The sequence below is a fragment of the Podarcis erhardii genome (assembly GCF_964252035.2).
Source record: "Podarcis erhardii genome assembly, chromosome: 5".
NCBI lineage: Eukaryota > Metazoa > Chordata > Lepidosauria > Squamata > Lacertidae > Podarcis > Podarcis erhardii.
The window spans coordinates 75,250,132-75,277,367 of NC_138509.1; the positions used below are offsets into that span (position 1 = coordinate 75,250,132).

General features: G+C 43.7%; 1 protein-coding gene across 1 annotated transcript; it reads right to left on the reverse strand.

The window, feature by feature from the left end:
• Window positions 1-2,715: 2,715 nt before the first annotated feature.
• LOC309342359 (phospholipid scramblase 2-like) lies at window positions 2,716-26,157 on the reverse strand. The gene is made up of 9 exons (XM_081862909.1): window positions 25,967-26,157; window positions 18,365-18,397; window positions 15,715-15,864; window positions 10,122-10,279; window positions 9,092-9,134; window positions 6,897-7,117; window positions 5,735-5,896; window positions 5,168-5,329; window positions 2,716-4,221 (listed from the first exon to the last, which is right to left on the reverse strand). Exons 2-9 carry the CDS (start codon window positions 18,375-18,377, stop codon window positions 4,162-4,164), a joined length of 969 nt encoding a protein of 322 aa, XP_081719035.1. The 5' UTR covers window positions 18,378-18,397; window positions 25,967-26,157; the 3' UTR covers window positions 2,716-4,161.
• Window positions 26,158-27,236: the final 1,079 nt, after the last annotated feature.

Consider the following 27,236-nt stretch of genomic DNA (forward strand, 5'->3'; position numbering starts at 1 on the left):
AATGAGAAGGGGGGGGGGGAGAGAGACCTTCCAAAAAGCATGTGAAACTAAATATGAAAACAGGAAGGGCAGCAGGAGGAAAGGAGAACTTTCCTTCTGTAAGCTTCCTGAGGTGAATTTACCTCAGGAGCCAAGTCAATGTTGTTGTCGTTTTTTTACCATTAATATCTGCCTGTGAAAGAAACTATGGTGGTCCTTCTGAGCTGCCATTTCCACCCTGTCCTAGAGATGGGAGAGCCGCGCTTTACAGTGAATGTCTTGATACCATCTGGTAATGTTTTGTCAAATGTGTATAAGTTATTATTAGAATGGCATACAAAGGATGAAGAAGTTAAGTCGGTTATGGTTAAATGGGTTCAAGATCTTGGTCATAATATTGAATCTGATACATGGGAAAGATTATGGACAAAAACAATTAAATTTACTGCATGTACGACACTTAAGGAAAATTTAATGAAGATGATGTATAGATGGTATTTGACGCTGACTAAACTTGCTAAAATGTATAGAACTCAAGATAAGGCATGTTGGAACTGCAAGGAGAAGGAAGGGAATTTATTCCATATGTGGTGGACAGTCAAAGCCTACTGGGATATGATATACAATGAATTGAAAAGGATTTTCAAAAATACATTTATTTTAAAAACCGGAGGCTTTCTTACTGGCTATTATAGGAGAGGAAATTTCAAAAGCAGATATAAACATATTTATGTATGTCACTACAGCTGCAAGGACACTTTTAGCCCAGAAGTAGAAGCAGCAGGAACTTCCAACTTAGGAAGAATGGCAGACAAAAATGATTGAATATGCAGAACTGGCAAAGCTGACAGGGAGATTCAGAAACCAGTGTGAAGAACTGTTTTGAGAAGGACTGGAGTAAATTTATACGATACATGAAAGAACATTGTAAACATTTGAAAACGTTTGCAGGTTTGACTTAAATATTTTGCAATGTTCATTTTGGAAACTGGTTTACAAATACTACAGTAAATTTTACGAAATATAGAAAGACGGTAAATAGGGCGATATAGAAATGCTAAGATGGTTGTGGTTACTTAAGAAAGCCAGGGAGGGCGGGGAGAAGATGCTTGGTAGGAGCAAAGTTGGGGACTTCCCTGGCTTTTTTCTGGCCCAGGTAGGACCAGTCTGGATAGTTGGCCTTGGTGAAGATTTGACGTTTTCATCCCCCAAAAGCTTTTGATTTGAGTTTCTACTGAAATGAGGCTGCATTTTAATGTTTTACTTAATCTTGTTTTTAAGTTGTATTTTAATCAATTGTTTTTACCTGGTGTCAGCTGCCCTGAGCCCCGTCTTGGCTGGGGAGGGCAGGATATAAATTATTTATTTATATTATTATTATGATGATGATGATGATGTGAGGATATGATTCGATATGAATGTGACAAAGGATAAAAATGAAAATTTAATTTTATATCTATCATCTACCTACCTACCTACCTACCATCTATCTATCTATCTATCTATCTATCTATCTATCTATCTATCTATCTATCTATCTATCTATCTATCTAAAATAGCATCCCACCATGCAAGGAAACGGGAGAGCTTCGTCAGTCGGCTCTCCTCGTTTTGCTTGCCAGTCTTGCAAAGGGGGTGGGAAGGGGGCCGATTCGCTCTCTGTGTAATACTAAGAGGTTTCTGCTTTGCACCCAGCGTCTCCTCCCCAACTTTCTGGGAGGAGCGAACTTGCAGCTGGCAGCCAGAAAAGATGCCCGCCAGCGAGTTAAAAGACACGAAGAGCCCCTTCGCACCGTCTTGCCCACTTCTCTCTGTTTCCTCTTCTTGGGGGCGGAATCCGCTGGAGTTTCGCAGGCTGGAAAGACAATCGGGGGAAGTTGTGTAGAGAGCCGCCCTTGCTCTGCACGGCATGGGAAGGGGAGGAAAGGAAAGGAGCGGATCGTCAAGGACGACAGCCAGAAGGACAATAGCCGGATGGAAAACAACAGCCAGAGATAAAACACGGCCAAGCCCGGGGCAGCACGGACGAAGCAAGGAAGGGCCGCCCCTGCGCCCTCTGCTGGCTCGATTTCTCTCCTTGCCTCTCGTCCAGTTTAATCCATTTCCAGACGCATCTTTCAAAGCGTCTAAAATTAGGACACCGGGGATTTGGGGCCCGCTTTAAGGCCCCTTCTTCCCAGGGTGGGCTGTGGACAGTTGCTCAGTGATGAGGGAAGCGACCTCTCTTGCTTGCTCAAGGGCACGTCGATGTTGTCAGGGCTGATGGCCAAGAGCGCTTGCCTGAGCATCTGCAGAAATTAATCCCTTCTGCACACCCACCCAAGTATTTGCTTACATTTCAACCACAGACCATGACAGTTATCGGAAGTTATTGCACATTTTTTCGGTGGTTTCCTGGAAGGATCTCAGTGGTTAACCCCAGAGAATTTAAGAAAGACCTGCTGCATCCGGCCAAAGGCTCACCTAGTCCAGCCTCTTGTTCTCACAGTGCCAGCCAAATGCCTAGGGGAAGCCCATAAACAGGACACGACTCCTCAGAAACAGGGTACCAGACTTGATGGAATGTTGGTTTGATGATGCCAATTGGTTCTTCCTTAAAGGTCTGCACTTAATGTGTAAAGATGCCCAAAGTGATCAGCAGTAAAGTTCTGGTCCATCTGCTCAAGCCTAGAAAAGACCTGCCGAAATGCTTGATGTGTACAGTGATTACTTAAAAAAGAAGTACAAAGAGCCAGATTCCTTTTTATGTGCCTTTATAATTTAATTTTTCACACATACATATAAAGGCATACACATTTTTTCTCCCGTTTCTTTTCGAAATTCAGGCAAAAGTACAACAGCATCATCTACTTCTGTGTGAGGTACAATCTGCAACCAATTGTTGCAGTATTGAGTGCTCCAGCCATATAGCTTTGCCTTCCGTCAGGATAATTCTTTCACTCCCCTCCCTACCCCAATACAGGCACTTGGCATTTTCTGACTAAGGAGCATAGTGCTTTTTAAAAAAAGAAATCAAATTTGGGGGGGGTGTTCTCTTAGGGTATTTCCCCCCCCTCATGATTTTTTCTATATCTGCAAACCTTTAATATCTCCCTCTCTTCTCCTTTCGTAGCCCCTCTTTGGCTATATAGGCACCATAACATATCAAAAGTTTGTTTTTGGAAGGAGCTATTTGCTACCCCTAAAACATTGGACCACTTAATACGGTTTCTTACACACATTCTGATTGATATTCAACAACAGTCATAACGTAAGGTCAATGATTTTGCTGGGTCTGTTCCAAGTGTGACTTGGTTAAATAGCACCCTCTGATTGGTAAATCCATCTTTCCTTCACGGCCCCATTTCCCTCAGCAACTCATGTTCGCAGCACTATTTGTTATGATCGCTGAGGAAATGCTCTGGTGTTTTCTGCAGCAAATACACAAGTTGTGGAAGCAAGGCATGCGTTTAAGTTCCAGGCACTGGTTCGTGGGTGCTGCATCTAAATTTCCAGATACAGGTTCATGAGTCCCAACGTTGGACTGGAGATTGTAGAAGCAATACATAAAATGTTTGCATTTGCACTGGGAGCACCGAACAACAGCAGGGAAAACCCCAGGCACTTGGGAGGTATGGCATCAGCTCCTTAGTTACTAGGGAAGAGATGAAAACCCTTCAGATGTTGTGGATTCACAACTCCCAAGAACACCAGTCAGCATGACCAATGATCAGGGATGATGGGAGTTGCAGTCCAGAATTCTTGGCTCAAAACAAAACAAAGGTTTAGCAGTATATTAGCCCTACATACAAAGAACAGATACGAATCCCTGCGTTAATTAATAGCCACAACTTACAGATACTGCCCCTTTCCTCACACAAAATGCAGTTTATTCTCTGAGCACTGGCACATACACAAGGAAGGATCTCGCACCAAAAGTATACATTTTTTATATATCAAAAACTAAAAAAATAAAATCAGTATATATTTCAAGAATTGAGCAGCCTCTAATAAATGGGACTATTCCAACATAGGTGTGAAAGCTGCAATCACAATACAAAAATAAGTAGTTTTAATGTGTGTGTGTGTGTGTGGTGGGGGAATCCTTCAAAGCAGGCTTGACAAGGATAGCGAGGCAAGACTAGAAGTGACATGAGGATGAGGGCTTTGTCAGAAGTATTTATAATCCAGAAATCTGCTCTGCTACCAGACCCCAGCTCGCTGCTGCCGATTTTGTCCAGAGTGTTCGAAAAACATGAAATCCTACAAAGGAGAGGGGGGAGGGGACAGAGACCAAACAAAACAGACAGCAGTTAGGCAACTGCAAACCAATATTTAGACACTTTTCTACTTATTCCATTTTACAGAAGTTTTTGAAAATCAATGCCATTTTAATGGAGAAAGTCATTAGAAGAAATGGTTACTAATCAAGATAGACCTTTATTAGCTCCAAGATCAAAGAGATCTTAAATACTAGCTACTGGGGAATATAAGTGAGAGATAATGCTGTTGAACTCATGTGCTGCTTGTGGGCTGCACATAGGTGAGAACATAAACCTGGATAAGTTAGACCTTTGGTCTGATCCAATTGGGCTCTTTTTATGTTCATGTTCCTGCTTCCATGTTTGTAAAAATTGGCACTGTGTCATTAAGCTGCAATTTTGGTTGCTTCCAGACAACCTGTCTGTTTGGCATTCATCCTGATTTGTTCACAGGGAATTTTTTTTGGGGGGGGGGGAGCAGGTTTGTTGTGCAATAACTCCAAATCTACTTTAATTGCACAACCCAAATCTGCCAGTATGTGACTGAATCCCACTGAAAACAGTAACAACCTGGAAGTGACCAGAGTAGATTGAACAATCTGGTAGATTCCATCACCTTAAATATTTAATTTGATTTAGCATGGCTTTCCTTCCTCCATCTACCTCCTGGATGCATGCCACTCAGTGCTGCAGCAATGAAAGCAATGACTTGTGCCAAAGCTAAAATTGCCAATAATCATTCCAAGAAGTGCCAGCAAATCTCTGCAGCTCTTTAATTAACATAATGCAGTTGGGAAGTTTACATGACTGTCCTTATCAGCCAAAAGGAATCAGAAAGTCCTACAGGGCTCAAAGTGCCCTGTAAGGAGCATACATATGTATATAAAGTCCATTACATTAGACTCCAAAATTCCCAATGGCACAACATTTGAGACTATCAGACTCACTATGAGGAAGCAAGCCCCAATCATGACAGCTTTCATTTTAACATCGAGGTCTTGTGGGAACTGGATTCCAAAGTTGTCTGCATCTGTAAAGGCCTCCCTCACAAAGCCAGTCCACTGCTTGGAAATTCTTCCGACGTTGTTTTTCTCATCTCTTGACTTGACCTAGTTGTTGTTTTTAAAAAAGAGATCATTATAATTGGAAATTCAAAACATTTTAAATCTTCACATTTGCAAAGTATTTAAAAGGCATGAGGCTGATGTCAGCATTTTATATAACTTGTTGAAGGGAGACAGAGTGTGCAGCCTCACAGTGTTTTTGTTTTTTTGGTCTCCCAGCCAATGGTGGAGGCCAGACCCCACTTCTCTACAGCCTCAGGGTAAAAAATACAGAAAACAAGTTAACACTACAGGTTAACTTGCTTCTCCATGAACTGGCAACACCAGATTACAGATTACTAGATTTCTCCCAATGCTAAACAACAAGTAGACAGGATGGCTTGTGCCATGATGCAGGCCCCTGGCCAATGTGATAAAATTTCACAGGACATGGTCCTATTGTTAACTTGCCTCAAAGTTAATATCTTCACAGCAGCTGCATACTATGCAGGGCCCGACGACTCTCAGTATTTCTTCTTGGGCTTCATTTTGGATAGCAAATTTAGGTAGACAGGGATCCCAGAGCTGTTTAATATAACCAACTGGTGTGCCTGGTGGGGCATGAACTTCCAGCTAAAAAAAACAAGGAACAAACAGAGCTGAGTCAGAAGGAGGTGCTTCAGTTTTTTTAAGCCAAGTCGCAAAATCTATGAAAAAGACATGTTCAAGCAAAGCAACTGCACTGGCTACCAATTAATGTCTGGGCTCCGTTCAAAGAGCCGGTTTTAACGTACAAAGGCTTATGCTGCTCAGAAACCCCAGTACCTCAAGGAACCCCTCTCCCCATAAAAACCACCCCAAACCCTGCAACCTTCATTAGAGGCCCTTTTCTCTGTGTCATCCAAGGGTGACTATAGGAGCATGGCCTTTTTCAGTAGTGTCTCCTCCCTCCCACCCCCAAACCCTGTCATATATGGAATTCTTTCCCCAGGACAATATGTCTGGCTCCATAGTTTCCTGCTGCCAGGCAAAGACATTTTTTATTAACCCAGGTTTTTAGTGGTTAAGTTAGCCTCAAAGGTACATGACTTTTTAAATTTTCTGGGTTTTAAGTTATTTCATCTGTTCATTTTATATTTGTTGAATTACTTCCACACGTTGTTGTTTTTTTGTACAAAGCAACTAACAAATGCAACTAATAATAAGGGTGAGAACTTAAGAAAGCACTTCCTTCTCACTAACTACAAACTTTGAAGACATTAAAAGAAGATTGGACAAATTCATGGAGGAGAAGGGCTACCAGCGGCTACTAGTGGCAATGGCTGTTAGACGCCCTTTGCCTCTGAATTCCAGTTGCTGGGGATTTCAATGTTGCACTCAGGTCTTGGATTTGGGGCTTTCCATGGTCACCTGGCTGGCCACTGTGAGAGCAGGATGGGCTACTGACCTGAACCAGCAGGGATCTTCTTCTCACCTGAGGAAACTAGAGCTGGACAGGAAGCCAGTGTAAGAATTTAAGGAGGGGCATCTCACACGGTCAGAGAAATGAGAAAGCACCCCAAGTAAATATCCACATCTTGGTGGTTTTAAAATGAGACAAGCCAAAGGACTCAAGGAGCAAGAAGCCATTTACCTCTTGCAAACAGCAAGGACAGCAACAACTGGAGCACCTGAGAGGTCGCCTGAGCTCAATGACTTCCTGACCCACGTTGTCAAGGATTTTCATTGTAAATGGCCGGGATGGTCCACAGCAGTTCAGCGTACAGCAGTCATTTTCCTCGGCTGCAAAGTACACCCTTTGCCCCATTGCATTTTTTATTTCATATTTGTTGGCCGTTTCAAAGCCTGTGAGTACTGAAAGAGAAGGAAGAGAAGTCCAGTTCTTTTGATCCGAATGCAATCCCCACTGAGCTACGGCCCCCTTCCCAATTCCAGCCCCATGTTGTGGGGCAGGAAAAACCTGAAGAACTTCATAATGTCACAACATTAGGCAAGTTCTACCAGGATAACAAAGATACCAGTTCTACTGGATGCAAAGCAGCCCTGTGTGATGACAGCTGCATGTCACCACTTTGGCCCTCAAGGAGATCCTGTGAATTTCCCACCCCTGAAGACACAAAAGCTCAGTTTACAAGACTTATTCAGATTCAGTGAATGCGGTACTGGGAAGAGGGAGCAGAGGTGCATCCACTGGCCCTGGCTAAACAGTATGGTCAGCCAGACCTGTGTAAACAGCTTCTCTAAGTGCAGCAGGATGCCACCCAGAGCCACAGAGGTTTCCTGGGCACTCCCCACTGCTCAATCTCCTATGTGGTAACTTCCTCATTCTTGTAATGCCTGAGGAGATCTTAAAACAATGAAATTTTTGTCCATTTGAACAAATCAAGTGTGAAACGTGTATTGGTGTGGACTTAAGTCTTTAACAGAAAGGGACTGACATTAAAGCAATAATTATTCCCACCCTACCCCCCCAAAACCACACTGTGGCTATTTCTGTGTAGCATAAGCCAGGGATGGGGAACTTAGGGCTCTGCAGATGTTGCTGGACTGCAAGTCCCATAACTTACTGACGTTTCTGAGCACAATTCAAAGTGCCTTTAAAGCCCTAAACTGTCTCGGTCCTGTATACCTGAAGGAGCGTCTCCACCCCCATCATCCAGCCCAGACACTGAGTTCCAGCGCTGAGGGCCTTCTGGTGGTCCCCTCGCTGTGAGAAGTGAGGCTACAGGGAACAAGGCAGAGGGCCTTCTCGGTAGTGGCACCTGTCCTGTGGAACGCCCTCTCAGCAGATGTCAAGGCAATAAACAACTATTTTACTTTTAAAAGACAACTGAAGGCAGTCCTGTTTAGGGAAGTTTTTAATGTCTGACGCTGTATTGTTTTTAATATTCGGTTGGAAGCCGCCCAGAGTGGCTGGGGAAACCTAGCCAGATGGGTGGGGTATAAATAAATTATTATTATTACTGGTCATGCTGGGTCTGGTGGGAATTGGAATCCAACAACATCTTGCAGGAAAGGCACAGGTTAGCCACCCCTGCAGTAAACTGTTCCCTGTCAGAACTATACCTTGATACATATAACCACCAAAGCAATCAGGGATTCTTTAGCTGTTATTGTTGCATTAGATTAGATGACCCTTGGGATCCCTTTTAACTCTACAATTCTATGACTCCTAATTGGCTATAAATTGCATTCTCTTTTATATACATGTGTAATGGGAAAAGGGGGCTGCTCGTGCGTAAGCGTTTAAGCCCTCAAAGCTTTGCCATCAGTTCCTAAACTCTCCCAGTCCGCGGAGCCATGGGTGCATGGCTACCTCAATCGCTGGCAGAATCCGTCAGTGGGCGCTTCCGGAATTTACGCCAACATAAGAGTTCCTTGACGGAAACTCTCCTTCTGGATTCTCTGCGTGACAGTTTCCTGTGCGGAGTAGGCGTCCCCAGCGGAGGTCCTGAACCCTCCCCGCTGTTCTCACTGGAAGCATCTTGGAGCCATTCCTCCGACTGAGTTTCTGCAGGAACTCTCCCTCTCCCCCTACTGGTTCCTTCCTCAGCATCCGAAGGTCTCCTAGCCTCCTTGAGCCCTTCCACCACCTGACTCTCCGATGGCAGTTCCCTGACAACATGTATGTTTGGTTAATTACAAATTGAATTTCAGAAGTCACATGCTTTTAAAAACAGGTGTTTCTCCAGCAACACTGTAAAATAAAGTCCAACCATCCAATCCTCACCCTGTAGTAAACACACTGAACATCAACTTCAGTTGAGGCGTAATTATCTGAAATATCTTTCAATGCACGAACAATATTAAGTAGCATAAGATACGTACCTTCCAGGAGCTCAATCTGCTGATGAACTAATATCTGATCAATCTATGACAGGGATTAAAAAAAACCCAACATGTTAAAACTGGCAAATAATAATAAAATTACACAAGTAATTATCTTGCAACCTGTTTACATTATTCACAAAACCCAAGGGACTGCTCTTTTAGATATTCCTTGCATTTCGAAACACATAAATTTAGAAGCCTCTTTAATGAAGAAAAGCAAAAACCAATCAATATAATTTGCTTCCTGGTAAATGTGTCAAAATTTGTATCTGGAAAGTAACTATAGTTGCTTATAGATATAGAGCAAATATAATGTTGCTAAGAAATTTCACAAATCAGCAAACGGAATTCATAAGCCCCTTCATGTAGTCAGGTATGGTGAAAAGTCTCTAAATCAGGGCTGGTGGCCCTTTTATTTTGGGGAACTTAATTTCTGAACAACTGATTTTTGTGGGGTTTTGCTGTTGTTTGTTTGGAAAGGACTTCCTTCACCCATGGAGGGGCTTTTCTGTATCTGTGGGAGCTGCTTGAGCATGCTCCATGCATGTGCAATGGAGAAAAAAGAATATGGGCAAGGAGGGAGGGACAGAGGGAGAGATACACTTGGGAAGAGAAGAAGAGGGCACATGTGCAAGCGAGAGTGTGGGGAGTTTTGCACATGTGTGTGTGGTCTGTGTGAGAGAGAAATGTGGTGTGTACGTTGAGGGGGAGAGATGTACACATGGCTGCACACATGTGAAGTACACGTGCCTTTTGAGTCTCAAGTTTCATTTTTGCAAACTGCTGATTCTTCGGGTGACGAGCGATGGCAGTGGCAAATACCACTCCCAGTTAGGAAAAAATGCCCCTTTGTACCTCTTTGAATATATATTTCAACATTTAGGAGCAATTTCAATGGTTATTAAATGGATCCCGAATGCTTTCGCATCTCCCTATATGCAATTGGATCTATGGGGGAGAAAAAACCGTGTAGCGTCACTGAAGCGTCGTCTGCTTTCCTGAAGAAGCTGAACATAAAGAGAAGTACCTGGCTTAAATATTCCAATCCAGGAGGGCAATTGGGAATTGAAGGTGGTGCTGGCATCCACATAGCACCAGGAGGTCCATTGGGCTGGCCTGGAACTGGGGGAGCGCCATAAGCTTGCTGAACAGGCTGGAATCCGTAGGGTGGCTGTCCAGGAGCACCTTGAAAGGGGAATGCAAAACAACAAATTTTACCTTTTGTATTATAAAAAACTTTTTAAAAAACTAACAGATTTGGTGCAATAATTTACATATAATTTCAACTATGGCATTTTTTCAACGAAAACGTAGTTAAAGAAAACAAGTTAAAGAAAATACTCTCCCTCTGCAGCACTACACAGAAATTAGAAAACGTGTGCATGCGATTGCACCATTGGCAATGCAAGTTTTTTCCCCTGGCAAGAGCCACGTGTTGGGGCATACTGGACTCTCACACTTCTGTGAGTAGGTGTCTACTCAGAAGCAAGACTCAGAAGCAGTCTGGGATCAGGTAGTCCTGCAATGCTCTGGCCCCGCCATTTGTTGCTGAAGGCACATTTGTGGTATCTTATATTTTTACAACAGCTCTTTTGCGCAGAACCGCATTTACACAAGCCAGCTGTGCTTTAAAAGGTAAAGGTAAAGGTACCCCTGCCCGTGCGGGCCAGTCTTGCCAGACTCTAGGGTTGTGCGCTCATCTCACTCTAGAGGCCGGGAGCCAGCGCTGTCCACAGACACTTCCGGGTCACGTGGCCAGCGTGACAAGCTGCATCTGGCGAGCCAGCGCAGCACACGGAACGCCGTTTACCTTCCCGCTGGTAAGCGGTCCCTATTTATCTACTTGCACCCGGGGGTGCTTTCAAACTGCTAGGTTGGCAGGCGCTGGGACCGAACGACGGGAGCGCACCCCGCCGCGGGGATTCGAACTGCCGACCATGCGATCGGCAAGTCCTAGGCGCTGAGGTTTTACCCACAGCGCCACCCGCGTCCCATCTGTGCTTTATTATTTAAAAATTTAAATACAATTGGCCCTTGCTGGTACTGGAGGTGGGACAGAAAACAAAAGAGAGGAAAGGAAGCAGCAGTCTTTCATGAAAGTTACTCCAAATCAGGGGTCAGCAAACTTTTTCAGCAGGGGGCCGGTCCACTGTCCCTCAGACCTTGTGGGGACTATATTTTTTTTTTTTGGGGGGGAGAACGTATTCCTATGCCCCACAAATAACACAGAGATGCATTTTAAATGAAAGGACACATTCTACTCATGTAAAAACACGCTGATTCCCAGACTGTCCACGGCCGGATTGAGAAGGCGAATGGGCCAAATCTGGCCCCCAGGCCTTAGTTTGCCTGCCCATGCTCCAAATCCTTGCTGGGCTTGGAGTGATACAGCTTTTTAAGAAACAACCAAGCCCTGCACTTTTCTGCAAATCTGGTCTATAAAAAGAAACTTGTATTTCATACACACACAGAGGGAGGGAGGGAGGGAGGGAGGGAGGGAGGGAGGGAGGGAGGGTAAACAGATGCCTTCTTGCATGCCCCAAATGGATCACAGGTTTCAGGAACATATGCTGGGCAGGAAGGTGTTAATGGAAGGGAGGGGACAGCAACACAGACTGCAAATACCTCCCATACATCCCTACTAGTGTGGATGGGAAACACCAAGGCATATTTATTATTACAATATTAATGTACCACTATTACATCAACATGGTTTACAACATTTAAAAGATAAGCCCCATAAAATAAAAGTGCAAAACAGGGTGGATAAAAATAAATGATTTTTTTTTTAAAAAAATCGATTTCTTTTATTTAAATCAGATTTTTTTTATTTAAATCAGATTGTTTTGATTTAAATTGCATTTTTTAAAAACACACACACACACATCCTTTTGGAGGAAAAATCTTTCTAAAGATAGTTTTCTATTTAGGTTACATTACAGTCCAAAGGCTATTCATCAGGAAATAAGGATTTGTTTTAAGTTTTTCATGAGATTTAACCACATCAGTTAGCAAACATGGATATATATGCTATAATGTTATTGCTTTAGTTAAATAAATTGTTTAAATTGTTATTAAGGAAATGACTATTTTTCTTCTTCCAATAAAGTACAGCAGAAAAGTTGCCCAAATATAAACTTATTAACCTCACAATAATTTAATAATTATCTGTCTATGTATTTCTAATAGTATAACCAAATCAGTAATTTTTGATATAACTGTAAAAACTGCTTTGAAAATTTATCATTCCAAAAATGAAATCTTCATCTGGTTGTAAATATTATGATTATACCAGCAAAAATGGGTCTTTCTGTAAAAAAAAAATAAAGATTTAAATCAAGTCTTACTGACTAGAGATTTAAATCGATTTGATTTAAATCAAATCTACCCTGGCACATAACCTTTCTTAAAGTTTATAATGAAAATCAATCTAAAAGCAAAAAGTGCCTCGACTATGGACTTTGTGCAAGCAAAACATGCAATTGATGGCTGAACTATGGCCCTTACAACCCTGCCTGATCAGCAGTCTTTGCCCCATCCCACGCCCAACACACCACACACCACCAGCATCATCCTTCAGTTTGCAAAAGGTGACCTTTCTGCAACTGCAATCAGGGAAGCAATTGTGTACTGCCTTCCCAGCATGGCTTCTCAAGTTCAAATGATCTAACGGATGCGTAAGCTGGATGCACGCATGTTCCAAGGGATAAACACATCCCTTTCATTGTTTTAATTTAAAGGCCTGCATCAGAAGGGACCATCATTCACATTAACGTCATCTTGCATTACGCACTGTGCCAGCGGAATTAATGGGATTCGGAAGAGCTATGTTAGAGGCAAAAGAGTACCTCTCCCACTGCTATTATTGCTGTTCTTACTTAAATAGCACTGCTGCACAGAGCCTGAACTTTGCAACTTAGCCATGTGAACCCACCTGAAATATTCTGATGGAGGGTAGTATGTAAATCAAATCACACAAACAAACAAATAAGAAATATGTTCAGACAGCATTGAATGGATTAAAGCAGCTTTAGATTTATTAAATTAGGTTAGCAAACATAAAGTCCATGTAGTTGAGGGGAAGAAGAAGAAGAAGAAGAAGAAGAAGAAGAAGAAGAAGAAGAAGAAGAAGAAGAGGAAATTAGTCTGAAGATAAATTAAAAAATAGCCAGCCATGGTGTATGGACAGACTGAAAGACTTCAGGTGATAACATTACAACTCTATATGCCCAAGAACTGATGTTCTTAGATGCTTCTGATTTTCCACTCTCTCTGTACAGTATTGGCAGAATATCTGAGAAGCCATGAGGTTCTACCATTCATTTGCATTCTCCTTTGTGGGCATTTTTGTAAGCAAGAAATGGACAAAGGCTACAGCACTGAAAGAGATGTCCTTTAATTCAATCATAGTTTCAAAATTAAAAACAAAAGTCTCTTCTCTGACAATATAGAACATCTAGAACAATCAGCAACACCCCACCCCACTTGCTTTGATAAGACTGATGTTAAAGAACTACAGAACCATACAGATTGTGTCCTATATTAATAAGTGCAATTTGTATTTTCAGCTTCAACCACCAAAATGTCTTGTGGTTACCCCAGAGAGGTAAATTCAGTGGGAATAGTTATCAAGTGTGTCTACAGATTTTAGGATTAGCTTGAACACAAGGAAGCTAATGATCTACTACTAGAGCCTGCACAGAGCATTTGCAGGGCACATGCAAACTGGAAAAATAGATGAACAATCTCTTTCCTTTTTTAAAAAAAGCACCTGCTGTTGCTTTGTATGCATGGCAAACACAAACCAACATACCCCTCACCAGTTTCCATTCAAAAGCGTAATGAGCCCATAATTTAGATTCATTTCAATACAGGAACATTTTGCTTCTGAGAGGAGGCTTCTTACAAATACAGGACTTTGGGCAGGATATATTTTCTGCTGGTGGAGAAATGCTTTTTGTTTCATTTTATGCATATGTAGTAACACTGTATGGAGAGCCAGAACAGGTCCACCAAAAGAAATCCTGAACTGAGACCAAAACATGAAGCTGAACAGAATATGGATCTTTCTTCAAATGGTCTACATCTCTATGGTCAAGCTTTGCTTCTCCGTTACATCTGCAGATGAGGCAGTAGATCTGCTGGATCGTTGTTCTGCCTCAGTAATGACTTGCCGAGAGGTAAAGGTAAAAAGGTAAAGGTCCCCTGGATGGTTAAGTCCAGTCAAAGGCGACTATGGGGTTGTGGCGCTCATCTTGCTTTCAGGCTGAGGGAGCCGGTGTTTGTCCACAGACAGCTTTCCACATCATGTTAGCATGACTAAACTGCTTCTGGAGCAACGGGACAAAAGCCAGAATGCATGGAAATGCTGTTTACCTTCCCGCCGCAGTGGTACCTATTTATCTACTTGCACTTCGATGTGCTTTCGAACTGCTAGGTTGGCAGGAGCTAGGACAGAGCAACGGGAGCTCACACTGTCACGGGGATTCGAACTGCCAACCTTCTGATCTGCGAGGCTCATGAGGCACTGTTCCCTTAACCAAATGGATGGAAGGTAGCCTGCTCTTGATAGGGTTATACTCCCTCTGAAAGAGCAGGTCCATAGCTTGCAGGTACTTCTGGGTCCATAGCTGTCGCCTGACACTCAGGTGACCTTGATGTTGCAGAGTGCTTCCCATCAGCTTTGGCCCTTATCTGGACAGGGATAGCCTAACACCTGCTGTCTATATTGTGGTCACCTCTAGGTTCGATTTCTGCAATACATTATACAAGGGGCTGCCTCTGAAGATGGTTCAGAAACTTCAGCTGGTGCAGCATTCAATAGCCAATTGCTCTCTGGGGCAAGACGGTTTGAGCGCATAACACTAACCCTGGCCTGACTGCCAAACAGTTTCTGGGACCAATTCAAGGTGCTAGGTTTGACCTATAAAGCCAGCTCAGGACTGCTGTATTTCAAAGATCGCCTCTTCCCTTATCTTCTTCTTCTTTGGCGATCACTTGTAGCCGAGTAAGATTGTCTTCCATAAACACGGTTTTAAAAATGAGTCCGTAAGTGAATGTGGAGGCCAATTCTGGATCCACACGTCCTTCCACAGTGGGGACACTGGTTTCCGGGTGGGAGTTGATCACGGTGTGGATTTGCCAAGCGTGCCTTCCTCTTAGCATGTTTCTCCCTTGCGTCCGGACCTGGACCCTATGATCAACATCTGAGGTGCCCCCCTCCACAAGAGGTCTGGAGGGTAGAAACACATGAATGGGCCTTTTGTGTGGTGCCTTTCCATTTGTGGAGTGCTCGCCTGGGAGGCTTGCCTCACACCTTTGTGATATATCTTTAGGAGCACAGCAAAAACATTCCTCTTCTCCCAGGCCTTTGGCTTATGAAACAAATCTATGGCCTTTTAAACTGGAGGGTATTGTTTTGCCTGTTATGTCATGTACTTTTGATTGTGAACTGCCCTGTGGTCCTCATATGAAGGGTGGTATAGAAATTTATTCATTAGAATAAATATATAGATGCTTTTTTAATGTACAGAATTTACATACAGCGCATCAGTGCAAGTGATGTCGGGAAGTGTCGCAACAATGTAAAATACAAGTTTACGGGCATAATAACGGCTTACCTGGAAAACCAGGGGGATATTGGCCAGGCCCTGGGGCATACTGACCAGGCCCAGGGGGGTACTGAGGGTATCCATAAGGTGGCTGTGCTCCAGGGTACCCAGGAGCAGAACCAGGGTACCCAGGAGCTGGTGGGACAGGTGCAGATTTATCTGTTGGAAGAATGGAAAGACATTTCAAAGCCTGACTTCTTGAACACTCGCAAATATATATATCATTTAAATTTATGCAGAGAACAGAAAACATAAAGGCAAAACATGACATTATACTGCTTGAGTTTCACTCCTTATTTAGGGATCAATCCTGTTTGCAAGATCTTCCAGGATTTAGTGGGGTTAGGATTCAGAGGAACTCTGGCTGAGATGGGAGGTTCCTGCCAGGCTAAGATGGCTTAACTGCTTTATCTGCAGTTCAGCCAGATATGCCAATGTATCTCCCCATCCTGGATCTTACACCCATGCAAGCCCTGAAAAAAGGGTGTTCTGGGAGTGTGGTGGAGAGCAAGACCAGAGCAGGAGTGGGGGAGAGATTTAGGCCAGATCCCAAGTCCATTCAGCTTGACCACATGACCTGGAAACCTGGCAAAAGCTTTTTCAAAGGCTTGTTTCCCCCTTGCCAGGCTTAGACCAACTCAACCAGCAGTTGCCCTGCTCCTGAATGAAGTTTGGATCTGGTGAACTTTATGCCAGCTTAATTTATGCCAGGCTTGCTATATTCCAGTTTCTAGTGTATGGGATTTGTCCCTTAATTCAGCTTTAGGTAAAGGTAAAGGGACCTCTGACCATTAGGTCAAGTCGTGACAGACTCTGGGGTTGCGGCGCTCATCTCACTTCATTGGCTGAGGGAGCTGGCGTACAGCCAGCATGACTAAGCTGCTTGTGGTGAACCAGAGCAGCGCACGGAAACACCGTTTACCTTCCCGCCGGAGCGGTACCTATTTATCTACTTGCACTTTGACGTGCTTTTGAACTGCTAGGTTGGCAGGAGCAGGGACTGAGCAACGGGAGCTCACCCCGTCGCGGGGATTCAAACCGCCGACCTTCTGATCGGTAAGTCCTAGGCTCTCTGGTTTAACCCACAGCGCCACCCAGGTCCCGCTAATTCAGCTTTACTTTTAGGTAAATTCTATTTAAAAGACAAAACAAAACGGGCAACCACCAGATCATTTTACACAAGGGTGGTACATGGATTGCAATAGCAGCCAACATATCGGGGTGCAGCCACCCTCCTGATGTTGCTGCATTGTGCTGGGTGGTAAAAATGGCATCAATGCATCAAGCCAATGTACCAGCTAGGTAAGTGGCAATATTCCTACACCAACATTTCCATAAACCCAATGAATACAACCTTACTCTCTTGGTAAGAATTCTCAAGTGGATAGTTTACCAGATTCCCTATTCTGAGATTTATCTCTTGAAAAGTATAGCACTTGCAGAATGCGACCAGAATATCTACTTGTATAAAATATGTGCAAACAGATTGGGCTAGGGAAGGCCCCTGTCTGAAATCATGGAGATCAGTCTGCAGTCAATGCTTTAGGTAGACCAATGGTCTAAATTGGTATAAGGCAGCTTCCTAGGTCTGAATCATATAAACTGTATAATTTCCAAAAGTAACACCCTTTGGAGTTCTATTTCCACTTACTAGGGATGCTGCTTTTTTCTCCTGCCAGAGGTTATGTGCTTTTGGCACAGGGGCGGGGAACCTGTAACTCCCATAATCCCTGAGCATTGGCCTCCAGAGTCTAAAAGCAGCTGGAGAGTCACAGGTTCCACACCCTTCAACAACTGAAATGCATGGAGAAGAAAACTAAATAGGCAAAACTTCTACCACCACAGCGATGCAGTGAGGGGAACAGTCCACCTTTTGAATTTCTGCCTGTCTTTCAGTTTCTACAGCCATGGAACTCTGGCAGGAAATATCTTTAAAAGCTTGGAATCCTGCATACACCTTATTGTTCAACAAGAACTAACATAATTTCAACACAATCCTAAAATGTATTTGGAATTTACATTTTCTTTTGTGGGTCTATAGGGCTATCCTGAATGTTTGTTTAATGGGCTGCTACTCTCGTTCCCCACTTTCCACGTATATTTTATGTTGCAAGATTCACTTTGTACATGATTTGGGGAAGGCAACCCAGTTTAGGAAAAATACTAAAGCAAAACAACAATATCTGAATAAAGCAAATATTTGAGCAATAAAGCAAAAAGAAAATAAATGAATATTCAATTGATTTTTGTGGCATTTTTCTAGAACATTTGATGAAAACCTTGGTAATGTTCATTCCAAATTATTTAAACTCCCAATGGAATAGTTAACCCATGTTTGAAGAGCTGAACAGACAATGTCTGAGTGGACTTCGTTTTCTGCTTCCTGCAGCCACCAGGACACACCCACAATCTGCAACCCTTTGCAGCAAATGTTGAGGGCTTGTGGAGATGAAAGTGAAGTCTAGTTGTACTTCTACCTCACAAGAACATACCAGCCACAAAATTCCTGCTTCTGCAGGTACCCTATTTTACTACCTCTGGTGTCCAACAAGAGCAGCCAAAATAGGTACACAGTAGGCAAATAGGCAAACAACGCTTTATTGATGGTCCGTCTCAAAAATGAACATTCGCAGAATTAAAGCAGAAAGATATTACTCACCCTGGGGTTCCATGAATCTTTGTATACTTGTTTCTGAGAAAACAAAATAGGATGGTTGCTGTTGTTTTCAAATAAAAAGCAACATTGCCATATCCTCCTCTCTCCCTCCTAATTTTGTATTATTCACTTTGGCATTACCAAAGTTATAAATCCCAGCTCCTCCCCATTCATGATTGGAGCCTGGCTCCTTAGCAAATATATTATTATAAATGTACTGAGTTTGCCTCAATGTGTCCACTTGTAAGAACAGTCACAGTAACCACTTCGTTTTTTGCCTGAACTAAAAGGCTCAAAATGATTTCACCAGTCCTGTAGGAAGATGGTCTAACCTCACTGATTAAGAATATCAGAATAGGCCTGCTGGATCAGACCAGTGGCCCATCTAGTCCAGTATCCTGTTCTCACAGTGGCCCATAAGATGTCTGAGGAAGCTCAAATGCAGGGCCTGAGAGCAATCTGGTTGCTCTTTTCTGCATTACAAAATGCTTTTTGAGCAGCAAAGACAGGACTACCTATCATGTTCAAAATGTAGCTGTGCCATAGATTTATATGAAGGCAATACCATATTTATTACATTCAAAAAGCATTACACTTTTTGAAAACAAATTGGTTCTTTCCTAACAATTCCTAGCATGGAATTTGCCTTTTACATCATTACCGCACATCAAGTCGACATGTCCCTTCAGCTATTTATCATGGCCTCTTTTCTGGCTACTCACAACCTAGCAAAAATAGGCTTCCCCTTAGGACTTTTGTCTTGGAGGTGGGGAGGATGGAGGCACCAGGGATTGCCCCCCTCCCCAGAAATGGAGGAGGAAAGAAAAGTGGTACTTCTTCCTCTACACATTCTTTGAACATATGAAGGGGCTCCTGTCAAAAACCTTTCTGGAAACAGTTAAATAATGGGTTGGATCCAAAGTTTCTGTGGGTAGAGCTCTACTCTTTGGGAACTGCTACCAGAGAACAGGGAAGATATTCCAGTCCTTTTTTTGAATGGCAGGAGTTCTTCTGCAAATGGAAGGGCAAGTTGGGATCCAATCAAATATTTACTAAGCCTTTGGACCGCAATACCACTCCTCTCCTCATAGGAACTGACCCAGACCCTAAAATCATAATCTGAGGCCCTTCTTCAGGTACCTACCCCACAAGAGATTTAGGGGGTGTCAACACAAAAACAGACCTTTTCTGTGGAGGCTTTCAGTTTGAGGAGTACTCTCCCCAAGTAGGCTCGCCCGGTGTCATCATTACACACACACACACACACACATATATATAAGTGCCAGGCGAAAATGTTTCTCTTCAACCAGGTGTTTGGCTGATTAACATTCTATGGCCTTTTAAATGTTTCTGTTGGATGAGATTTATTGAGTTGTTTCGCTTTTGCTTTATTATGTATTTTGTGTTTTTATGTTGTGAACTGCCCTGTGATTTTTAGATGAAGGGCTGCATAAAAGGTAAATGTACCCCTGCCCGTACGGGCCAGTCTTGACAGACTCTAGGGTTGTGCGCCCATCTCACTCAAGAGGCCAGGGGCCAGCGCTGTCCGGAGACACTTCCGGGTCACGTGGCCAGCGTGACAAAGCTGCATCTGGCGAGCCAGCGCAGCACACGTAAACGCCGTTTACCTTCCCGCCAGTAAGCGGTCCCTATTTATCTACTTGTACCCGGAGGTGCTTTCAAACTGCTAGGTTGGCAGGCGCTGGGACCGAGCAACGGGAGCGCACCCCGCCGTGGGGATTCGAACTGCCGACCTTTCGATCGGCAAGCCCTAGGCACTGAGGCTTTTACCCACAGCGCCACCCGCATACAAACTGATTAAAAAAAATAAAATAAAGCAAAAAACCAAGCACATGAATAAGATTGATTACACTCTCAATACCTCCAAAAGGTTGGCAAGGAAGGACTTCCCTTTGCAGAAATCACATGGATACTTCCTTGTTCTTAGTAAGTCTGTCTTTAACAATGCTTTACACCAATCTATCCAGAACAGATACTGGGCTATCTGGGTTCTAATACAGTATTGTACAAGCCCCTTTAAAAAAAAAACTGTATCATGTTGGCTTTTTCAAGTCTCCATTAATGAAGCTGATTTTAGCGATAAGTTATATATTTTGCATTTGATATTTGAGGTATTTAAAGACCTACAGATGTAGGGACCTTAGTAGCTTATTAAACTTAAATATGTTGATCAGCCCTAGAACTTCATATACTGTCCACTATTTGACTTCAACCTTTAAAAAAACAAACAAACACAAATCCACTTTAACCCTCCAAGAAATCACCACAGGAATCTTTACAATTTCTTTATTTTAAAGCAGAGGCACTTTAAAATAAGCTCAGCCACTTCATCATTCTGGACCCCACCAGTTTCAATATCCCAACTCCTCCAGGTCTTTCCAGTACATGGCATAAAAAATGTTGAAGGTGCAAATGCCTGAAATCAAATGAAAACAAAATACTTCTGTACAAGAAAGAACAGATTCAGATGTCAAAGCGGAAAGATGAAAATCAGTGACAACAAAAATGCTCCTCCCTCTGGAGGAGAGAAACAGAGAGAACTTGGACCCTAGGAAGTGATATACAATATTAGTTCTATTGAATATTTACACTGATTCTTTTACCGTGCAACTCAATGAGTGCCTACACAGAAGCGAGTCCCATCTTGTTCAATGGGTTTTACTCATTGTATCAGATGATATAGGTTTACAACCAAACACAAATCTACCAGGTCATTTTTCTCTTAATCAAAAGCTGCAGTGCAACAGCTGCCCACAAGCACACAAAAACTTTTATTTACTTTGGGAGGCCCTTTTGTAGTCCAGAGATTACCATTAATCTTCCTGCTTTTGTGTTTGTTCAAGGCCAAGTTCTATATTGGCAAACTTTCCATCAAGATCTACTGTGGTTTCATGAAAACCGACTTTCAAGTGAATTTCATGGTATGGAAGGTTTTCCTCTTAGCCCACAAAGAAATTTCCTGTTTTAAAGCCTGCCTGGAACTCCCAAATCCACAATTGGGTCATACCTTTAATGTCACAAAATAGTTCTGGAGAACACAAATTTTGTTACATTTTGATTGGCCCTAATAAATACTTAGGGATACGGGTAGCGCTGTGGGTTAAACCACAGAGCCTCAGACTTGCCGATCGGAAGGTCGTGGTTCGATTCCCCGTGACGGGGTGAGCTCCCACTGCTCAGTCCCTGCTCCTGCCAACCTAGCAGTTCGAAAGCATGTCAAAGTGCAAGTAGATAAATAGGTACCACTCCTGCGGGAAGGTAAAAGGCATTTCCATGCACTGCTCTGGCTCACCAGAAGCGGCTTAGTCATGCTGGCCACATGACCCGGAAGGTCAATAAAGCGAGATGAGCATTGCAACCCCAGAGTCGGCCACGACTGGACCTAATGCTCAGGGGTCCCTTTACCTTTTAATAAATGTTTGGACCAACTTTGAAGTGTTTTCTTATGGACAAACATGACTACCTTTGCTTTTTATGTATGAGATTATGTTCAGCAGCAATTCTGAAAGAAGTAGAATTGCAGTTTTCGTGCTCCTTACTTAACATGTAGTTTCACCAAATGGTCTGCCATGAAATTATCGTTTTTAGTATATTCAAGTACAGTTTATTCAGACAATAATTACAAACTGAATTTACTTTATACAATGTTTAAATCTTTTGTTACAAATGGAGATACATGCTTCTGAACTGGGAGGAAGGATAGATGTCATTTGGCAGGTGTATGAACGAGGTACCCAGAGAGCCTTTGCAATACAGGGATAAACTGCACCCCCTCCCAGAAAAAGCCCACACAACACAAAAATGGTGGCTGGTACCATTAGGACTGTAGGGCAGAAGGCAAGGAGACAAGCAATCAACGGAGGCAGGGTCAGTGACAGGCAAACCTTACTGGTTGCAAGTAAGATGGTAGACAGGTGAAGGCTTGCTTGAAGGCAGACTGACGTGGGTGGGGCAGTACCCCCATTTGCCCTAATGGACCAGCTTTCACTGCCCAACACACCTGCCAGCTTTTCCTCCCCCATAGCCAGAACGGCAGACAGGCATGCTTGTATGCTGTGGCTGGAAGAGCCTGGCCGGGGGAGGAGGTATTTGAGAATGCTGAGGACTAACAAGTTTCAGCAAAGTATCCCGCAATGAGGTGTCACCTACTCACAGAAACAGGCTGAAAAGAAAAAGCCACAAATTTGTAGACCCCCCCCCAAACCACAACAGCTTCCTCATTCAACAGAATGCCAAAACAAATCCTAACGGGATCCACCTTAAAAAAAATAAGCTCCATGGATTCCAGTGGGAAAGGGTTAAGAATGTGCTTGGCATTTCTACTGGTTTCCCTAGGACTTGAAATGTGCTTGCATTTTCTTGGGTCCTGCCCAGACACTGTGGGAAGCAGCTGGCAGGATTGCAGTTACCCAATGTCCATCGGGAGATCTAAATGATGCAATATTAATTAGTACTGAATCGACTTGTAAACCCAGGACTCGATCAGTTCTTGTTTGTTACCACATTCTTCATTTCTTTGTTACTATGATGAACTCATTTTTTTAAAAATTTGTTGGCTGCCTTGTGCGCTCTGATTTTTAGCACAATCCCAAGTAAGTTTATTATAATGATCTTTTAAAACATTGGAAAACACACAAGTAAGTCTGCTATCCTGAGCCTGCTCTTACTGAGTAAGTACCACTGAAGTTAATGGGACTTTGCAATCTGATATCCAAAAGAGTTTGTTTTTTTTTTCCTGGCAGGGCTGGGCAGAGGCACCAAAGGGGTGTTGGGATGCAGTGTTTGTTTTGAGCTTTCTTGAAAAAAGAAGTTCCCACTTGCACATGGATGCCTAAAACTGATTTCCAACTTTTCTCCAGGCTACAAAACACTGGGCAATTATTGATCATGCAATCTAAGATTATATATCAGTGAGGGGGGGGGGGATCTGCCTAATTTGTTCTGTTTTGCTCTAGAAAACCAAAGCAGAACAAAAGTGTGACTAACATGATCTAGATTACACGAAGTTTAGAAATTGCGTCACCTTTTTCTTTGTACAATGTAGGAAATACTTTCTGCTAGTTTTCCTTCCTTTTACTTAAATGACAGAAAGCATTTCCTACATTGTACAATGAACCAAGGAACACTGATGCAAGATAAAGGTCAAAAGGTGAAAGGGAGTATTTTTCCAGTTCTTTTTTGAACTCTTCAGCCTTCCCCACGCTTTGCTGGCATCAATTCCTGGCATCAATTATGTCAGTGCTACTAAGGCAACTCTTATCTAGACTGCATTTAGGGAGGGAGGGAGATTTCAAGCACAGCAACAAGGCTGACCACATCAGCCTGATTCTATGAACACAAGCTATCATGATGCTGATTTTGCTGTAGGGCTGTTGCAGCTACAAAATCTGCAATATTCACCAACTAGAAAAACCCTACAACTGTGGTAATAGTAATAGTAATTTATTATTTGTACCCCGCCCATCTGGCTGGGTTTCCCCAGCCACTCTTGGAGGCTTCCAACAAAGATTAAAAATACATTAAAATGTCACATATTAAAAACTTCCCTGAACAGGGCTGCCTTCAGAGGTCTTCTAAATGTCAGGTAGTTGTTTATCTCTTTGACATCTGCTGGGAGGGTGTACCACAGGGCGGGCGCCACTACCGAGAAGGCCCTCTGCCTGGTTCCCTGTAGCTTAGCTTCTCGCAGTGAGGGAACCACCAGAAGGCCCTCGGCGCTGGACCTCAGTGTCTGGGCAGAAATCAGCAAGTAGTTGACTTAGATCCTAAGGTTAGTTAACTTTGCAAGTCCATAGCAGACAAGTTTCCTACTTTCCCAACTTCCCTGTGCCCTCGTGAAGCGCTCAAAGGATAGGAGACCCCTCCTGCACAAGACAGGGCTAATAAGCAGAGAATGTGCACTGATGAAGTGGTATAGAAAAATTATGAATACTGTCCAATTTGGAAGGCATCTCACAACCTCTTATGACTTGTCAAGATTTTCCACCCCGACTTCTTCATGTTCAGCGCAATGTCTGAAAGATATTTGTTCCTATCTGCATACAGGTGTCAAAGCTTCTCCAAAAAGCCCCCATGCAGGAGTGGGATTGGTGTACACCACATGTGTCGCCACCACCCACTATTGGGGTGAGCAGGTCAAGGGCAGAGCAGGATCGTACTCACTGCCCACCCCCTCCTGATCTTGCCAATTTTCAACAGAAGTTCTGAAAGCGGTTTCAATGCATTTGAAGGTGTAGAGCGGGGATGAGGACCCTGTAGGACTCCAGCTGTTGATAGACTGCAACTCCCATTAGCCCCAACCAGCATGACCAATGGTGAGGGATAACACAAAGGTGGTGGCTAGACTCCAGACTTAGGTTCAAATCCACACAGCCACGAAGCTCTCTGGGTTACCTTGGGCCAATCACTGCTTCTCAGCCTAGCCTACCTTGCAAGGTTGTTTTCTTTCTTTCTTTTAGCCAGAACTCGGTTCCGGCACCTCTCAGGTGGGCGCCATTGCCATTTTAAGAGAGCAAAGGAGGCGTTCATACTGAGTACAGACACCTCTTTTTCTAGAAAAATAGCACTGGTTGTTGTGATGATAAAATGGAGGGTGAACCATTTACATTTTGAACCATGAGATCTTTGGAAGAAAGGCGAAGGAATACATCAATACAGCTGCAGTTCAGACGGACACAGGTCACAGGTGGAGACTTGCAAAGGCAGCCCAAATGAAAGATGGCAGCGGGAAGGGGAGTGTTATGTAGAATCATAGCATTGTAGTGTTGGAAGGGATCCCGCGAGTCATCTAGTCCAACTCCTTGTCCAATTACAGATAGGTAGCCGTGTTGGTCTGCCATAGTCAAAACAAAATAAAAAAATTCCTTCCAGTAGCACCTTAAAGACCAACTAAGTTAGTTCTAGGTATAATAATAATAATAATAATAATAATTTATTATTTATACCCCGCCCATCTGGCTGGGCCTCCCCAGCCACTCTGGGCGGCTTCCAAAAGAATATTAAAATACTATGATACATCAAACATTAAAAGCATCCCTAAACAGCTTAGTTGGTCTTTAAGGTGCTACTGGAAGGAATTTTTTTATTTTGTCCTTGTCCAATATGAGGCTCGAACCCTCGACCCTGAAATTAAAATCCTCATAGCGGTGCTATCAGGGCAGAACGCCCCCCCCCCCGTCAAAAACAGCACTACCTAGCCTCACAGGAACAAACATCTTTACAGAGGGAAGGGAAGAAATACACATCCCTGTCGAACGAGAGGCCCATTTGAAGCAGGAAGAAACCAGGACGACAGAAAGAGGACCATTGAGACCAGAGCTCCAAAACGACCTCCGCCAAGAACACGGAGAGCAAGCCCGTCGGAAACGAAAGCGAAACCACAGTGGAAGCTACGCAGCTCTCGTCTCCCCGCAGTTTTCCCCTAGAACAATTCCCCTGGTTTAGCCGCAGCCGCACACCTGTGGGGCTGGCCGCCCACGAGTCAACAGCACCCGAGGATGGGTCTTTTCTTAAGCGGCCGTAATTCTCTCTGCCTCTCTCTCTTTATTCAGCCCGCGTCTCTAACGCAGGAAGCGCCTGACTTACCTGGATGAGCAGCCTGGCGTGCCGGACGCGTCCCTTCGCAGCTGATCGCCTCGCGCTGTTGCTTAACAAATCGCCTCCCAGCCGCTCTGGACTGGCAGGGCGGACCAGGGGGTGGGGATAAAAGCGAGAGCGGGGCTCCGGGAAGGGGCGGGGGTCGGCCGGGAGCGGCGACGTCAGCAGCGGCGAGAGCAAAGCGAGCAGCCTCTGGCGAGGAGGAAGTGGCACCGCAACCCCGGCCGACGCCCACAAGTGGGGGAAATGGTACCTGGGAGCGCCTCTGCTCCGAACACCTTCACTTGCCCGCCCGCCTCCGGGGGCTAAGCGGGGTTCACTTGTAAAGGAACTGAAAACTAGGTTGTGCCTTGCAGTGGCTATGGAGAGGGAGCCACGTGCCACGAGGTCTGGGGGCTTGGCTTTTTATTTTCCATGCCAAATACGCGCCTTCGGAATGGAGATTTTCCCCAGCCGCTAGGTTTGTAAATAAAGAGTGATTTGTATACGTAGTTTGCTCCTACCTTTTTGAGGGGGTGGGGTATTTTTATGTGATCTTCAGATGAAGAGCAGCAGTATGTAAGTGAAAAGTGAAGTGAATAGAACAAGAGAGGACCATAAGGAGAGAGAAACCAAAAACAAAACAGTTGGCTAGAGAGATGGCTGTTGTTTCTTTTCTAAAATAAAGTATTTTTCAACAGAAAAGCGTCTGCAAAATTATTTCCAGAAAAATACTTGTACAGTTGCAACACCAGTACAAAGACATAATGAAACACAGACGTCAACAAACAAATACTGTAGCATCCAACCTTAATATATACTCGGTAAAGGTAAAGGGACCCCTGACCATTAGGTCCAGTCGCAGACGACTCTGGGGTTGCAGCACTCATCTCGCTTTATTGGCCAAGGGAGCCGGCGTACAGCTTCCAGGTCATGTGGCCAGCATGACTAAGCCACTTCTGGCGAACCAGAGCAGCACACAGAAACGCCGTTTACCTTCCCACCAGAGTGGTACCTATTTATCTACTTGCACTTTTGATGTGCTTTTGAACTGCTAGGCTGGCAGGAGCAGGGACTGAGCAACGGGTGTTCACCCCGCTGCGGGAATTCGAACCGCCGACCTTCTGATCGGCAAGCCCTAGACTCTGTGGTTTAACCCACAGCACCACTCGCATCCCTACATACTCAGTACAGATGTTAATTTAAACAGGATTGGATCATCCATTACAATAAACTGTTTTCAAAAATGTATACTTTCCTGATATTGTTTGTATGATGT

What these genes read in the sequence shown, in the direction of transcription:
- LOC309342359 (XM_081862909.1), bottom strand. An exon ending in GCAGATTGAGCTCCTGGAAG is followed by an intron (nt 7,118 to 9,091) that starts GTACGTATCTTA and finishes CTTCTCTTTCAG; the next exon opens with TACTCACAGGCTTTGAAACG. An exon ending in GTCCTTGCTGTTTGCAAGAG is followed by an intron (nt 5,897 to 6,896) that starts GTAAATGGCTTC and finishes TGTTTTTTTTAG; the next exon opens with CTGGAAGTTCATGCCCCACC.